At 33.5% G+C, this 17138-nt stretch overlaps 1 protein-coding gene across 5 annotated transcripts in view; it reads left to right on the top strand.

The window, feature by feature from the left end:
* The window catches only part of dac (dachshund family transcription factor), a 1230461-nt gene that overhangs the window by 1150526 nt on the left and 62797 nt on the right, over positions 1-17138 (top strand). For 4 of the 5 annotated variants that reach the window (XM_069819052.1, XM_069819050.1, XM_069819053.1 and 1 more), the window contains exon 10: positions 4183-4347. The exons of the other annotated variant lie outside the window; for it this stretch is intronic. In XM_069819052.1, the coding sequence (XP_069675153.1) occupies positions 4183-4347 (165 nt within the window). The remainder of the gene's footprint in view (positions 1-4182; positions 4348-17138) is intronic. 5 annotated transcript variants of the gene reach the window in all.

The raw sequence follows: 17138 nt of genomic DNA, 5'->3' as shown, positions 1-17138 counted from the left end.
ACATTCAAATATTCATGGAAGAGCGACTTGTTTTAAAATTGTCTCTAAAACACGTTTAATTACGATAACATGATTCATAGGACTGGAGTTACAGCCCGCTTCTTGCGCACTGGCAGCAATTATCTGAGAGTTTCTAACTCAGACTAAAACCATCTTGGGAAGATGTATGGACGGAAAATGGCTCCAGTAACGTGGAAGAAATTAAAATCCTCTGTTCACTTGTCTCAATTTTCTTACATCTGCTTGTGCTGTGAATTTCAATGAACATATTCGACGCCTCGGGAGATGTAAGGGTAACGCCAACTTAAATGTAAATCGCTGTGAAGTGCCTTTCGGATTAATCGCCATAGCGAAAAGTAGGCCTATGCTAATGTAGGGTAATTTTATGGACGTTGTTTAGCCTGGCATGCCATAATGTGAATGATACATTTTTTACTCAATCAAAAGACATAAAAGCACAGTGGGTAACATTTAATTATGATCATAAAAAGTATATTATAAAGATAAATCCTAGCTACTTCCTCCGTTACTAGCCAACACGTCTCATATACTGTATGATTACAAACCTAAGAGATTCAGATTCAATTCCCGATTGCCTAGTAAAGTTTATCTTTCTTCGATAGATATTGTGTCATTGTTTTGTGCTCTCACATTGTCTTTATTCAATGCATGAGAATTTGTAGTTAAAAGTAAAGGGTAGGTAGATAGATAGATAGATAGATAGATAGATAGATAGATAGATAGATAGATAGATAGATAGATAGATAGATAGATAGATAGATAGATAGATGGATGGATGGATGGATGGATGGATGGATGGATGGATGGATGGATGGATGGATGGATGGATGGATGGATGGATGGATGGATGGATGGATGGATGGATGGATGGATGGATGGATGGATGGATGGATGGATGGATGGATGGATGGACGGACGGACGGACGGACGGACGGACGGACGGACGGACGGACGGACGGACGGACGGACGGACGGACGGACGGACAGATAGGCAGGCAGGTGAATTGGTGGGTGGATGGATGGACGAACGAGTTGGTAGGTATATGGTTAGATGGAGAGATGGATGGGATGGGATGGGATGGGATGGGATGGGATGGGATGGGATGGGATGGGATGGTGGGGATGGATGGGATAAATGCATGTAATGCATGGATTGATGGATGGGAGGAAGGACCGGATGGATGAATTATATGCGTGTAGATAGGCAGACTGATATAAATAAAAAGGAAAGAAAATAAGATATGGGATTTAATCTTTCTACTGGCAAGAATATAATCCAACAATATATCTTTATTACTGCCATACCTACATACATTTATTTGCAAGTAATTTTGTATTGTTTGTTAAGCTTCGTCGAGAAGCAGACTTGAATTTCGAGGAAACAGAAAGAAAATGTAGACATTTCTATGTAATTTATTTAGTCCTTTTCTGTTTTGTTGCCTTTCCATTTATCCATGTATTGTTAAAAGCCAAGCATCATAAAAGCTTTCAACATAGTCAACAATAACTTCGTAGAGAAAAAAATAAGGATAGTTAAAATACAATATTCCTGAAATCTAAAAATTAATTGCCGTTTTACTCGTAAATTGCCTTCTGGATGAACCATCTAGAGAAAGTCATTTTAAGGCTTCTGTTTTTAAAGTTAAAAAATTTGTCGAGAGAGCTTATTGCATATCCTAAGAGCATTGATAGAGTAATTATTCATTGTCTTTGACAGTCTTCATTTAGGAATGTCAAAGGAAACCTTCTTCATGTGATCATAAATGTGAAAACTTGTAACTGCATTACAATTTCTTATTTTGTAACCATACATGAAAGCTTAAAGGATAATTATAGTCACGATTTCCTTTTCCATAAATATTGGTTTACCAAATGCAATTGAAGACGAATCAGTTACGGTTTATTGCTGTTTACTGAACTAAGAATATTTTCTAGGTATGGCAACTGTTGCACCACATTAGTAAACAGTATTTAACAATGATCTGGAAATAAGCAAAATACGCTGTCCTGACGTAATTGATGTAGAACATACCGTTTTAAATTCCTCAATAAATGAACCACCCTCGATAATTTGACGACATATGATTACTATGTTCTTCCCTGATTAGCGTACAATCAAGAACAATCTCCTGCATCTTCCCTCTATTAGATGCATCATCATCATCATCATCATCATCATCATCATCATCATCATCATCGTAACCACCACCACTATCACTGAGGAAATGGGACAGATTGTGATAATGTACACCTTAGCTTCTTCCATGAAGATTTTGAACAATCGCTGGATCTCCCCCCCCCCTTCCACTGAATGTTAGATTCCGTGTCCATATAGTCAGTTCGTGACCCTGCCTCTTTGATGTGGTGATGGATTGAGTTCGTGTTTTTAAGCATTTATAATTAAACAATTTAATATTATTACTTTTATTATAATTTCAGCATTTTATAACAATTATGACTTTCAAATTTAGCACATTGTAGGCTATTGACAGGATATAGTAAATCAAGGATAATAAGTTATGAAATAATAAATTACAGCATTTTGGGATGTAATTTACACTCACGATCAACGTTACATTAAGTTCAGGCACTGAAATTTAACAATGCACAGGTTTCGATCGCGATTTCTTTCATCCTAGATCTTCTATCAGAATCAAATTATACGTATCTACTGAAAAATCTTTCAGCATCAACACCATTTGTTGGGGCCCATATACATTTCAGGGCTGCTGAGGCGAAGGAAAAGAACGTCAATTTCATTGTCATTAAAAATTGAACATTATCAATTTCTTTTTTGTCATTTCTGGTGCCTTCACACAACTGGATATGGAAGGATTCAATCTCCTCTACAAATTAATCTGTATATTAAAAACGAAAACTTTTATTTAATGCCTAGGAGTGACTTTCGGTCAAGTACGCTATTTTGTTCTGCAATTGCTGGGTTAAAAAGCTTGTCAATTTTCTGGAAGGAAATACTTGTCTATTTCATAACCATGTGCGAATCAAGTTTTGATAGACAATTTTGTAAGACTAGATCTGTACATATTCTGAGCAGTTTTTTTTTCTTTGATACATTTATCCAGCATATCGTCATACGTTTTCAGACGTCTCACGTAAAGCAAAATACACATATTATTTTATATGAATAAAATGGAATTATAATTATTTATTAGGGTGAAGTTAAGACCATGAGGTCTTCTCTTCCAATTCACCATAAATCAACCTGAGGTAAAATGTAATTCGTACAAAATAATACATTTTTACATTGAATGAGATCAGTTAACGATACATGTTACAGATGTTAGTAATAGTGTAACATACTGTAGTTTACAGTTTGAGAAAGACAAACTTTTATGAAATCATATGAAGAGTACAGGGGAAAAATAAAGTCACAATTCTTATAAGAGTGATATTATCTAATTCAATATAGTACTGCAAACTTTATTATTTTTCTTATCAAAACTAGGATACAGTCATCTTTTCGTACTTTTTCATCAGGAACAGCAATCAATTTTGCAGTAATATACTGAATTAGAAGATGACATCACCCCTAAGGGAATTGTGACTTTGGTTGGTTTTCCCCTTTACTGTTCATATGCTTTTCCTCCCTAATTTAGGATTAAAGAATCTATTAAAAATATACACGTTTCGCATTGTATTATTTCTTATGGAAACCATCCACAAAGAACCGTTGAGACGAAATTTACATGTTCTGTTAACGCAGATATTTAAAACATGTCTTTTTTCGCAGAAAACCACGCATTTGTTTTACAATTTCCCTTTTATTTCGCAAAAAACAAAAATCATATTGCATTTTCAGACAATTTTCGCATTTTGACACAAATTCAAAATTACTAAAAAGTACTCGTGAAAAATGAAAATACTGAATTGCGTATGTATTGGAGACATTTCATTTTTATCGCTAATGAGAGAAACCACGAATTCTACTGATGGATATACATTTTCTCCCCAGTTCTCGAACCCGCGTATGGTAGATTTGTAGCCAGGAACTGAAAACAATGCAATTTTCTTTTTATAAAGCGGCTGCCATGCCTTCCATAGCTGTTTAAAGTATGCCTGTACAATACTATATAAGTGAATTAGGCAGTAGCGTAGAATCTCCACTGTAAGTTTGACATGTCTCTGTTTTCTCCTCAACAGAGAGCGGGAGTGAACACAGGGTGTCGAGTGGTGGAGACCAGTCTGAGACCTCATATCCCAGGCAGCAGCCCGCTCATGTCCCGGAGCCACCTAGCGAGAAGCAGTGGAACTACTCCAGTCTAGACCTGATGGGTTCCGGGGCTGCCTTCTGGCAGAACTATTCAGGTTAGCGGAACCTTCTGTTCTGTTTGTTGTAGGCTAAATTAATTACCAACTGATGTGGATGTGATTTTGTATTGATTATTGTACCTCTATTTCGATGCTTATCTTATCATGATTTCGGTGAATATTTCGTGGAAATACTATGAAGGTTTGGGTTAATATTTCGTGAAAATATTAGTTAGTACACGACATACGAAATTAATTTAATGTACACTGACGTTCAAATATATCTAACCCTACTAATCGATACTGATCGATAATTTATTGGTGTAAATGTGGCTTCTTTAGTTATTACTTCTATGAATAGATGCAGAATCATACATAACTATACCAGCATTATAAAATTCAATTTTTCATACCACTCTACTGATTGTAAACCGCTGACATTGTCAATTATGAGAATAACTGTTTATGCTTAATCTACAACTACATCATTTTCCCGAACACTTTTTTTAATCGCCTCAATAATGGTGTCACCTATTGACAACTAGCGGAACTATTTCAAAGCTTGTCAATTTGTTATATCTTTGGTTCTGACATCCCGTGGATAGAAAGTTAGCTTACATAATCATAAAATCGTAGGTCAGATATCTTTGAACGTCAGTATATCATGTAAAATTCCAGTTACTGAGTTTAATTGTTACAAATCTCTTTGTAGTTTCAATATTATGAACTTATATAAAATAAATAAAGTTTTTCTTGAGAAATAGGCCTATTTCCAATTATTGCTTAACATCAGTTTACACATATTTACATATTCACAAACTGGGGCGAGTTCAATCTGATCCCAAACAGAATATCTTAACACCTGTTTACTACACTTAACTATCCTGCTCTTGAACATAAATGATGAGAATAGTTTCAGCATTTGAATATGACAAACGAACTCGTCGAAAAAGTAAAATATTTTATATGTTGAAAATCTTCTCTTATTATCAGTATTTGAGACAGAAAACCACATCACTTAAAGAAATGTTCAAACGAAAGTCTTATGATCTTTGTCCGATTAAAAGAGCTTGTAAATTATAACTGATATAAAAACTCTTCGGTCTCCGCAAAGACGTTGTAGGATCGTTATTTACAGGTCACATAAGGCGTCAGAAGAAACCAAATTCAATTTTTATTTCACTTGAAAGGATTATCTGTATGTTTTCGCGAGTAATTAGTGAAAAAAAAAAAAAAATATGCAGGTACTAATTTCGTGACTATGAGGCTATATCGTTGAAATCAGACTTCACGGCATTTCGCGGTTAAATGTCATTCATTTTCTAGATCACCTTCGTCAGATTTGTGTTTTTGTTATTTAAGTTTTGAAACATTTCACTTATTTTGTTAATACCAAAAAAATAACACCATTACCAATTACAGCAATAAACATTATTGTTACGATTTTCAGTCTAGCAGATTTTTCTGTTTACGTGTGATTATGACTGAATTTATTCATGGAAGGGGCTCATAAAATTATGATATTTAGATTATCAAAATCTTTTATTTTGTTTTTTGAATACCGGTAAGTTACTGTAAGCTAAATTTGCCTATAGAAGCTACGGTTAGCGGAACCTGCATCTATGTTCGTTGAAACCTAAGTTATAAATTATCTTAGGTAGTATTGTCAAAGTAATCAGATTAACGAAGCTTTCTGATCATACATATGATTAAAACTAGATTAAATTCACAAGAACAAAGCGTAACATTTTTGTAATACGTAAGTAATTGGATATTATCATCAGTAATCTGGCTATATTGTATACTAAATTTGCCCGCAGAACTGACAATATCACTTATTATTACGTTTAGTGTAAAGGATTTTATTTTTACAGTAACTTACATTATAGACTAGATTTATTCATAGAAACGAGTTAAAAATTAGCGGAATCTTATTTTTACGCGTCACTTCTGTTTACCAATAGTAACAACGAATATAATTGGTATTATATTAAAATTTATGGAACTTCTTTTTTAATTTCGTTGTCATAAACGTCTTTCTTCTCTGAGCGTTTCTGTTAAATTTATAGGCCTACATGAAAATGATGTACTGTATAGAAATAACTAGAAATCTTCGAGTATATTGTAGACTAAATTTATGTACAGGAAAATTTCTGTTCTATGTGTAATTGAAGTTGAATGTAATAACCAAGTTAAAGAAATCTTATGCATCCTACAATTTGCAGTTTTGGACTAAGTTCATCCATAGAAACAGCGCATAGCATTGTTTTGGGATATAAATTAACGGGATATTTTTAAGAGTGATAACTATTTTACAGTAGATTACACGTATCCACAGAAACAACGAATATACGTGTTAGAGAGAACTTCTGTTCTAGTTTTTTTTAAGTTGGTTATTTAACGACGCTGTATCAACTACTAGATTATTTAGCGTCGATGAGATTGGTGATAGCGAGGTGAGGCCGAGGATTCGCCATAGATTACCTTGCATTCACATTACGGTTGGGGAAAACGTCGGAAAAAACCCAACCAGGTAATCAGCCCAAGCGGGGATCGAACCCGCGCCCGAACGCAACTTCATCTATTCTATCCCTGTGTGATTTAGTTTGAAATTATTCACAGCAGCTTTGGATAGTATTGTTATAATAGTTCAACAGAACATTCTAATGGATGTGCAATTTGTCCGAATTTATTCAAGTTTCAAATTTCAAACTTATTTATTGAATACACTAGATTTACACTACATTAAGCATTGCAGTCTGATAGAGCAGAAACTCGTGCTCGGTTGCAGTTCAGTTTACTTGTACAAAATTGAAAAGTGTTCATTCAGTACAATAATATTAATATATAGTAAAATACAGACCATGTAATGACATATACAAATATAGAAAATACAAAGTACGCGAGTATTATATTACAATTAAAACAAAAATTAGCTTAAGAAAAGACAAAACAATTAAATAATTAATCTAATTTGTTTCCTAAATCTGTGTGTGCTCAGAGTATTAGTACAGGGTAAGCTCTAATTAATGCATTATATATTCTTGGTCCAAAATTTCTGCTGTGTTTTAATCCAGCAGTTGTGTGAAATTTGGGGATCTTTAGAAAGAAACTGTAGTTTTGTCTCGTATGATATTCATGAGGATCAAATTTAAATTTATTATGATTTTTATGGAAGTAAATCACGAATGTATGCTTATTCTAGATTTGATAATCAAAAGGTTTATATACACAAATTTTGATAATTCTTTTTTGGAGCAAATTTAAAGGGTGGAATATAGATTTTGCCATTCCTCCCCAACTAATATACCATACTGAATTATTGTTTGAAACAGAGCTAAGTACACAGCACGCAGAACGTAAATAGGTATAGTCCCGTCGCTCTTATTTCCGGTAACCAATCACGTTGCAGGTCGGCTACATTTAAACGCGTGCGTCTTGTGATCCGCTAATGATTACGTTATGCATTTCCTAAGGCTCGATAAATACTAACTATAATCGCCCGCCATTTTGACTCTTTCGTTGGCGTTGGCAGAAAGCACACGAGGACGTTATTTGGCACTCAATTATTTGCTGAATTACAGTGCGTTTGATTTATTATCATAGGAACTACGATATGATAATGTTTAACGGTGTGACAAATTCCTCGTCTGATAGCTCGGCAACGAAAGAACAAAAATGGCGAACGATACTACCTACCTAGACTTTATAGAGCCTTCACTTCGTAAGACATAAGCCGGGAATAAGAGCGTCGCGACTATAAATAAGAGCGTAGAATGGAAAATTTGTGGATTGTTTCACGCAGTCTGTTACACAGGAAGGAGATATGCTTGTCCCATTTTAAGTATTATTATTAATTTTACTACTGTTGCTATTGTTATTGTTTCAATGTATATTTTACTTCTGGTAGTGTGGAAGAGAAGGCCTCATGGCCTTAACTCTACTAGAATAAATAAATAAATAAATAAATAAATAAATAAATAAATAAATAAATAAATAAATAAATAAATAAATAAATAAATAAATAAATAAATAAAGTCCAATTATAGTATACGTTATTAAGAGTTGTACAAAAATATGAGACCTGAAATGTGCAGCAAAATTCGTACTTACTTCATACAGTTTTAAGAAATTACAATGAAAACAGAAATAAAAATAATTTTACGTCTTGGAACCTTAAAATTCGCCCCGCCTGAGGCTTTTAAGTGCTTGTTACGTAGTCATTAACCGAAGCTCAGCGCTAATTACTGCTGTACGGCTCTCCAATAAACATTATGGGGGTCATGCGAGAGGTCGTAAATGCTTACGTTTGCTTATGGAAGCCATTGGCATTGTATTTCACCTCTGTAATAAGATGACTCTTCCACATATGCAAGATTGCTACACTCTGGTTGTAAATCATTATTTTCAACTTCCATTACGTCACGCTTTTAACATTGCATGTTCCATACTGGACAAATGCCTGTAAATTTCGTTGGATTATAGTGTGGGGAATTACCTTAGGCAAGTAGGATGAATATCCCTATAATATAACTGATAGTTTTTATTCAACATTCTTTTTCAAATACCTAAGCTATTTTCAGATGTATGGAGAAAACGTAGGTTTATATCGAAATTGGAGTCGCTTAAAACAACAACAACAACAACAACAATAATAATAATAATAATAATAATAACAATAATAATCTGAGTAGATTTAACAGAAAAGAAGATAACAGAACAGAAAATAGAAATGTATTAGTTTAATATTGAAATAATGAAAAGGCAAAAAAAAAAAAACATAAATACGTTAACTTAATATTAAACTTGTAAAAGATGGAAGAAATGAAGATGTAAGTCCAAAGATATTCAAGCAAGAATGACAGAAGATAGATACGTTTACTTAATATCACAATTGGAAAGATAGATGCATTTCAGATGTAAAGTCAAGGATTTCGAAGCAAAAAAAAAAAAAAAGGCAGAAAATAGAATTACGTTTGGAAGAAATTGGAAAGGATAGATGAAATGTATATGCAAATACGAAGTTATTAAAGCAAGAATGGCAAGAAATAGAGTTTTGTTTATGTAATAATACAATTGGAAAAGACAGACAAAATACAGTTGCAAATCCAATGATAATAATAATAATAATAATAATAATAATAATAATAATAATAATAATAATAATGATTTATTTAACCTGGCAGAGTTAAGGCCATGCGGCCTTCTCTAACACTCAACCAGGAGTAAAACTGCGTTACAAAAAACACTACAAATTTACAAAGTACACTACAATTTTACACACAAAACTGAATAAGATAATAATAATAAAATGTAAACAACAAGTAAATAGAAATTAGACATAATATATAACATACAGAAAGAAAGAAAAAAGCATAATAAAATGTGAACGGCAGGTCAAAATAAATGAGACGTACAAAGTATAAAAGAATAAGACAATTATTGATAATAATAATAATAATAATAATAATAATAATAATAATAATAATATAATAATGATAAAAATAATAATAATAATAATAATACTAATAGTAGTAATAAAAATAGTGCAGTACAAAGCATACAATGAATACAATATTTTTATGTACACACAGTAAGGAAAATTATGATTATATATAGCTGAACTTATCACATTATAGATATACCATTATCGGAAAATATGAAAACAAAAATATAAAATAAGTTAAATATCACTAGAACATAAAAAAAATGTGAATACATGGAAACGTGTAATACAACACTTGTCATAATAGTAAGTTAGTTTGGCAATATTCAATCAAGAATGGGAAATATATATATAATTACGTTGTACGTAATATTAAAACTGGGAAAGATCGAAAAAAAGAAGTCATTAAAGCAAGAGTGGCAGAAAATATAATTACGCTTACGTAATATTAAAATTAAAAAATATAGACGAAATGCAGTCGCATATCCGAAGATACTGAAACAAGAATGGCAGAATATAGAATTACGTTTAAGAGATAGACGGAATACAGATGCAGAGCCGAAGATATTGAAGCAAGAATTGCAGAAAATAGAATTACGTTTACTTAGCGGAAGACAGACGTGATATAGATATAACATTATTCCAAGGATTTTCAAGAAAGGAAGGCAGAATATACTGTAGAAATTCTTTAACTTCATATTAAAATTGATGTAATAATAATAATAATAATAATAATAATAATGATAGTCATTATCATCATCACCACCACAACTATCACTTCTTTCTGATTAGGACACCCTTAAAGTATAGCTTCATTTTATAATTGATATTATAGAATCTTGGTGTGTTAAAATAAAGTCACATTTTATTTTGAAGTAAAATATAACGTATATAAGTGGTTACAGATTTCGAACTAGTTGTGAAGATTTAGATTTTGCCAAGCTAAATATTAGGCCTACAATTTTTCCACCCCTATTTCAGAATATTCAAATACAAATTTGAGAGACGGAGTGAGTGTGTGTTCCTCCCTACTTTTTAAGAACGGCGGAGGGTAAAATATTCTCTCCACGCATAATATACAGAAGAATCCAATCACCCGATAATTGGCAGATTCTCTTTCCCCAATTCTTCACGGTAGAGTACACGAACCTCCCTTCTCTAGGCTCCCCTATTCCCACCCCATTTTCTGTTCTATTTCACAAATTGCTAAAAACCACAGCTCAAGCACTAAGCCTTCTCTAACCTCCCCCCCCTCGACATATCACCTCGAGGTTGGGAACCTCTTTCTAGTACACAAAATTTCGTATCTGCTTTTCTCTCTCCATATAAAGCATTTATTTTCTTTCGCCGTTTTATTCCAACCTGAACATCGTGTGGTGGGAGAAATTACAGGCCAGGAAAGACTAGTTGTGGAGGGAGAGGGGTTGTATTGGAGCGATGGATTTTCCATCGTTGATGGATGAAAAACTTTATATTCCTACCCCCCAAAAAATCTTTATAAGCTGTCAAGCTGACCACATGTTCTCTAATTATCAAACTTACAAAACGTTCACCCATCTTTTCTATTAATATCCCTAATTCCAATATAAAGCTTCCAGACGAACTACTTAAGAGCTAATACGCTTTTTCAACAACACGGAAGATTGATAAGGGAGCAGAAGGGAAGGGGAGAGGCATTAAAATGGCGCTTGCATGTATCTACATCATCATGGAAGCTTTTCATAATACCAAGTAATTTAGAAGCACTCGTATTAGCGTGTTACGCGTGCCCATGTTCAATTATTCCGCACATACGATACCTGAGCAGAAGATGGGCTGCTCGCTACGCCGGAGCTCCTCGGACTTGAAACGCTCCTACGTAACGTAGGCCTACCATTGAGGATGTTAAATGCTGTAAAACAGTTATAGGAAAATCAACAAAAGATTCTATTAACCGTTAAGAATTCAGACCCACTTTACTTCTTAATAATATTAATCATTTCTGTTTTCTCTTTCTACATAGACCTATGTAATTTTTAACGCTTTGTGTTTTATCGTTCAAGTTTATCTCATTCCTGTGTTTTCATATTCATTCTTCTTACATTCCAACTAAATCATTTTCATTCATTCATTCATTCATTCATTCATTCATTCATTCATTCATTCATTCATTCATTCATTCATCCATCCATCCATCCATCCATCCATCCATCCATCCATCCAGTCCACACCTGTGGAGTAACTGTTAGCACATCTAGCCGCGAAACCAGGTAGCGGGTTCGATTCCCGGTCGGGGTAAGTTACCTGGTTGAGGTTTTTTTCCGGGGGTTTCCCTCAACCCAATATGAGCAAATGCTGGGTAACTTTCGGTGTTGGACCCCGGACTCATTTCACCGGCATTATCACCTTCATCTCATTCAGACGCTAAATAACCTAAGCTGTTGATAAAGCGTCGTAAAATAACCTACTAAAATAAAATTAAAAAATCCATCCATCCACCCACCCAGCCATCTATCCACACATGCGATATTATTTCCCTTCTCGCTTTCTTTATACCTATTTTTTTATTCTATGTTTCTAAATTTCTCTTATTAATTCACTTTTTTATCTTGGTTTTTCTTTTATTTCTTCATTCTTTCTACATGTCTGTACTTTTTCATTATTTACTTCTTACCTTCTAAATTTAGTGCATTTCACACGATCACAACACTCCTCAATGTTATCCATACCCTCCCACCGAACATCCTCATACTAATCTTCTTTCACTGTAGACTAACTCTTCCTCGACTTTGGAATTCCCTACCGATTAATATCAGACTCTGTCAAACATCAAGCGAATTAAGGAATAAACTAACAGGTATTTCTCAATTAATTTTCCTTATCAGTAGTATTTTCAGTTTTACATCTTTTATATGCTAATGCACACAAAAATTTAAATATTCAAATTACCTCGTGATACTATTATTGCTGTAATTATTGTAATATTATTGCATATTATATGTCACTGCCTTCGGAAGTATACATTGCTTTGCAGAACGAAAAGTTACATTTGTTCGGATCAAATTTCTTCAAATTTAAGGGACAGAACTAAAATGCTTTCAATTATTTATTATCATAATATACTGCTCTCTTAAATTCACTGAGCACACTGGAAATTCAATCAATGGCTTTCTCAAAATACGCTATGGAATGTTTGATATGAAACAAATTTTTATTTCGAAAAGGAAGCAAAAACGAGCAAAATTGTATTCAATTTTTTTGTTTGGAATATTCCAAAGAACAATCCTCTGAAAATAATCACATTACTTAAGGTTAACCCTGCATAAATTGGTTAGTGTTTCTAACTTTTATAGTTGTAGATCTACTGTATATTTTGTGTGCAGTGCAGGCTAGTTGATTTAATGTTATTCAACGTTATAAAAGCTTCCGGAAATCGAACGACAATCCTGGTTAGCTTGAATCTCATGTCACATTTCTCTAGTTACTCTTTCAGATTGGTTACTTAATGCCAAATACAGACTATCTGAAAATATAAAGATACTAGTGGCTTGTACAACAAATGCTGCAAATTTAGTTAATTATAAGTTCAAGTAAAATTTTTCAAATTTATTTTCCAGAAAGATTACCAGACATTTTGAAATGTATTTGCTTCCATAATGATGAAGATGTAACATTTAAAGCAACGTAATAATAATCCTGTCAAAAATATCTCTTTTAAAAAGCTTCCTCTTTAATGACTTTTATGCTTAATACATTTTTCTTGAACACATCTATCTTCAGTTCTTTGAGTTCTCCGTACAACAAAATGATATGCTTGGCAGCGATCTCAGATCTAATCGATTAAACCAAAGGAATATGAAAATGAAATTAATTTTGATAAGATGCAGCTAAAATAGAAAGCATGAATCAATTTACTAATGCCTCTTCTATATTACTACACTAATCCTAGAAAAATTAGAGAATCGCACATATAAGTATCTACACCGCTCAGATATTAAATATATCAGAAAACCCACATCACTTCAGTAATAACTGTAAAAATATTTCATTTTAATAGCAATATTGTTATGTTACGTAAGTTTTGTAGTTTTCTACATATACTATAGCCGTTACTCTGTAAATTATAGATATTAAGAACTAATTTAAGATATTCTCTACGCCTACTTATATAACCCCAAAAGGGTTCACTTTCATATCATCGATATATCAATAGCATTAATGTATATCATTAGAGACAAATACATCATGGCATAAACTGTGATAATATTCAAATTTTAATGTAATAATGTCATCAAGCCTTCTTAAGTTTTGTAGTTTCTAAAATCCAATACACAGCTGCACTTAGAAAATTACGCACCAGAGAATCAGACCTGTAAATTATTTTTAGTAAGTATTGAGATATTCTAAAAAATTACACAAATGAAGATCGACATAGCTATTGAATTATGGTGTCAGAGAATCTGAGCTCTAAATATGTCAGCAATCCTGCAGGTCGTGTAATATTGTTTATTGTAGTGTGTTTGTTTTGTTTTATTCTGAAAAGCCATTAGTTCTCAAAACTGACGACAGATGGATTTTGTAAAATATGAAAATTATGTAGGAAAATTGACATTTTACTGAAAACTACTATTTTTCTGAAAAACTTTGGGCTCCAAGCTTCAAAATGAGGGGTCATTTATTAAAATCGTTTCAGCCGTTTTCCGTAATTTTCATTACCAGTTCAAATTATATACATAGATGGTGTGAAGTGGATACGATTAGGAACCCCGAACAAAAGCAAAGCTGTAATATATTCACACAGTAAAGCTGTGAGTTGGATAAATTGATGGGTGTGAGGTCAGCAGCGACACTCCGGAGCAGCGCGCCGCTCTTCGCCGGCGAAGTCGCGTAGGAGATCCATTCGCAATAAAGTTGAATTTAACTACATGCTAACTTAGGTAATGTTATGGCCCCCTTGTATTACTTCATGCATTCTAGACGAGCAGCGTATCTTCCTAACTCCCACTCGGTGCCATTACCCGGGGTCTCCGGACGGAATCGGCGCGCCGACGACGTCGTCAATATAACAGACCGGCACACCGGTTTATGAAGACGGCACAAACTAGCTCCGCGTTCTGCTGGTAATTTCCCCCGCGACTCCGCGAGCGAGGCGAACAGACAGACACATTGTGGCTTATGCTACCGTACAGTGGCGGCTACACTTGCTTACCAAGTGCTTGGTATGTACAAAATTGTAATAATAATAATAATAATAATAATAATAATAATAATAATAATAATAGCAATAATAATAGTAATAATAATAATAATAGTAATAATAATAATAGTAATAATAATAATAATAACAACAAAAATAATAGCAATAATAATAATAGTAATAATAATAATAGTAATAATAATAATAGTAATAATAATAATAACAAAAATAATAGCAATAATAATAATAGTAATAATAATAATACTTACTTACTGGCTTTTAAGGAACCCGGAGGTTCATTGCCGCCCTCACATAAGCCCGCAATTAGTCCCTATCCTGAGCAACATTAATCCAGTCTCTACCATCATATCCCACCTCCCTCAAATCCATTTTAATATTATCTTCCCACCTACGTCTCGGCCTCCCTAAAGGTCTTTTTCCCCTCCGGCCTCCCAACTAACACTCTATATGCATTTCTGGATTCGCCCATACGTGCTACATGCCCTACCCATCTCAAATATCTGGATTTTATGTTCCTAATTATGTCAGGTGAAGAATACAATGCGTGCAGCTCTGAGTTGTGTAACTTTCTCCGTTCTCCTGTAACTTCATCCCTCTTAGCCCCAAATATTTTCCTAAGAACATTATTCTCAAACACCCTTAATCTCTGTTCCTCTCTCAAAGTGAGAGTCCAAGTTTCACAAACATACAGAACAACCGGTAATATAACTGTTTTATAAATTCTAACTTTCAGATTTTTTGACAGAAGACTAGATGACAAAAGCTTCTCAACCGAATAATGACAGGCATTTCCCATATTTATTCTGTGTTTAATTTCCTCCCGAGTGTCATTTATATTTGTTACTGTTGCTCCAAGATATTTGAATTTTTTTATATTCCATTTCTTACAATATTCTGGTCACGAGACATAATCATATACTTAGTCTTTTCGGGATTTACTTCCAACCCTATCGCTTTACTTGCTTCAACTAGAATTTCCGCGTTTTCCCTAATCGTTTGTGGATTTTCTCCTAGCATATTCACGTCATCCGCATAGATAAGAAGCTGATGTAACCCATTCAACTCCAAACCCTGTCTATTATCTTGAACTTTCCTAATAATAATAATAATAATAATAATAATAATAATAATAATAATAATAATAATAATAATAATAGAGAAAAGAGAAATGGAAGAGCTATAGAAAGAAAGAAGAATAAGCGAAAGAACGAAGAGAGATAAATGAAAATAGAAATAAAAAAAGAAATAAAGGTAGGGGAAAGAAAGAGATATAAAAGGAAAGAGGAATGAAAGGAAGAAAGAAAGTGCAGAGGTACCTGAAAAGAAAGATAAATTAAGGAACAAATGAAAGGAAAATGGAAGAGATATAAAAGAAAAGAGGACTAAAAGAAAGGAGGAAGCTATACTAGGCCGTTGTAACCTTGCACTTGACAGTTATTTGCGTTGGCAACCCTTTCTACGAAAAAGTTGAAGAATACTGTGCTGTAGCCTGTTACTGCTGCTACGCGAAGCGCTGCTGTGTTGCCAGTTTTCTGCATGCTGTTACATGTTGTTACTACCACATCCTTAATTTGTGTGTTAGTGTTATAAAGTTATAAATAAATTTTCAGCCCTGCTGTGAAATGGCTCAAGAGAAACTGATAACTTACGTAGTAACAATCCTATACGTAAATAGTCAGACGTCAGAATTTGTGCGAGGAACTTGTCAATTACGAGCCGGAGGATATATAGGTGGCCCTCCATTCCTGCAGGTGATTTAATACAATGGACATAAAAAATGTTAGGCCATTTATGAGAACAGAGTTACATAATAATTACCATTTGAATTAATGGTACAGAACAGTAAACTACGCGTAAGTTAAGTCAGCTCTTGTAAAGTGATTATTGTGGCAACATCGCATCTCTCGCTACCAACATTACGCAAAGCTGTCAGGTGCAAGGTTACAACGGCCTGGGTATAGAAAGATGAAAGGAAGAGAGATAGAATAAATGGAGAATAAAAGAAAGAAAGAAAGAAGGAACAGAGGTAAATTTAAAAAGGTAAAATAAAGGTAGAAATAGAGAAAGTAAAAAAGAAGAGAGATAAAAAGAAATAATAAGAAGAGAAAAAGTAGAAAGAGAGAGAGAGAGGAAAAACGGAAAATAAAAGCAAGAAAGAAAAAAAGAGACATTAAATGAGTAAAAAAGAATACAAGGAGGGAAGAG

The sequence above is a fragment of the Periplaneta americana genome, chromosome 2 (assembly GCF_040183065.1).
Source record: "Periplaneta americana isolate PAMFEO1 chromosome 2, P.americana_PAMFEO1_priV1, whole genome shotgun sequence".
Lineage (NCBI taxonomy): Eukaryota > Metazoa > Arthropoda > Insecta > Blattodea > Blattidae > Periplaneta > Periplaneta americana.
This window is presented reverse-complemented; position numbering and strand designations above follow the sequence as displayed.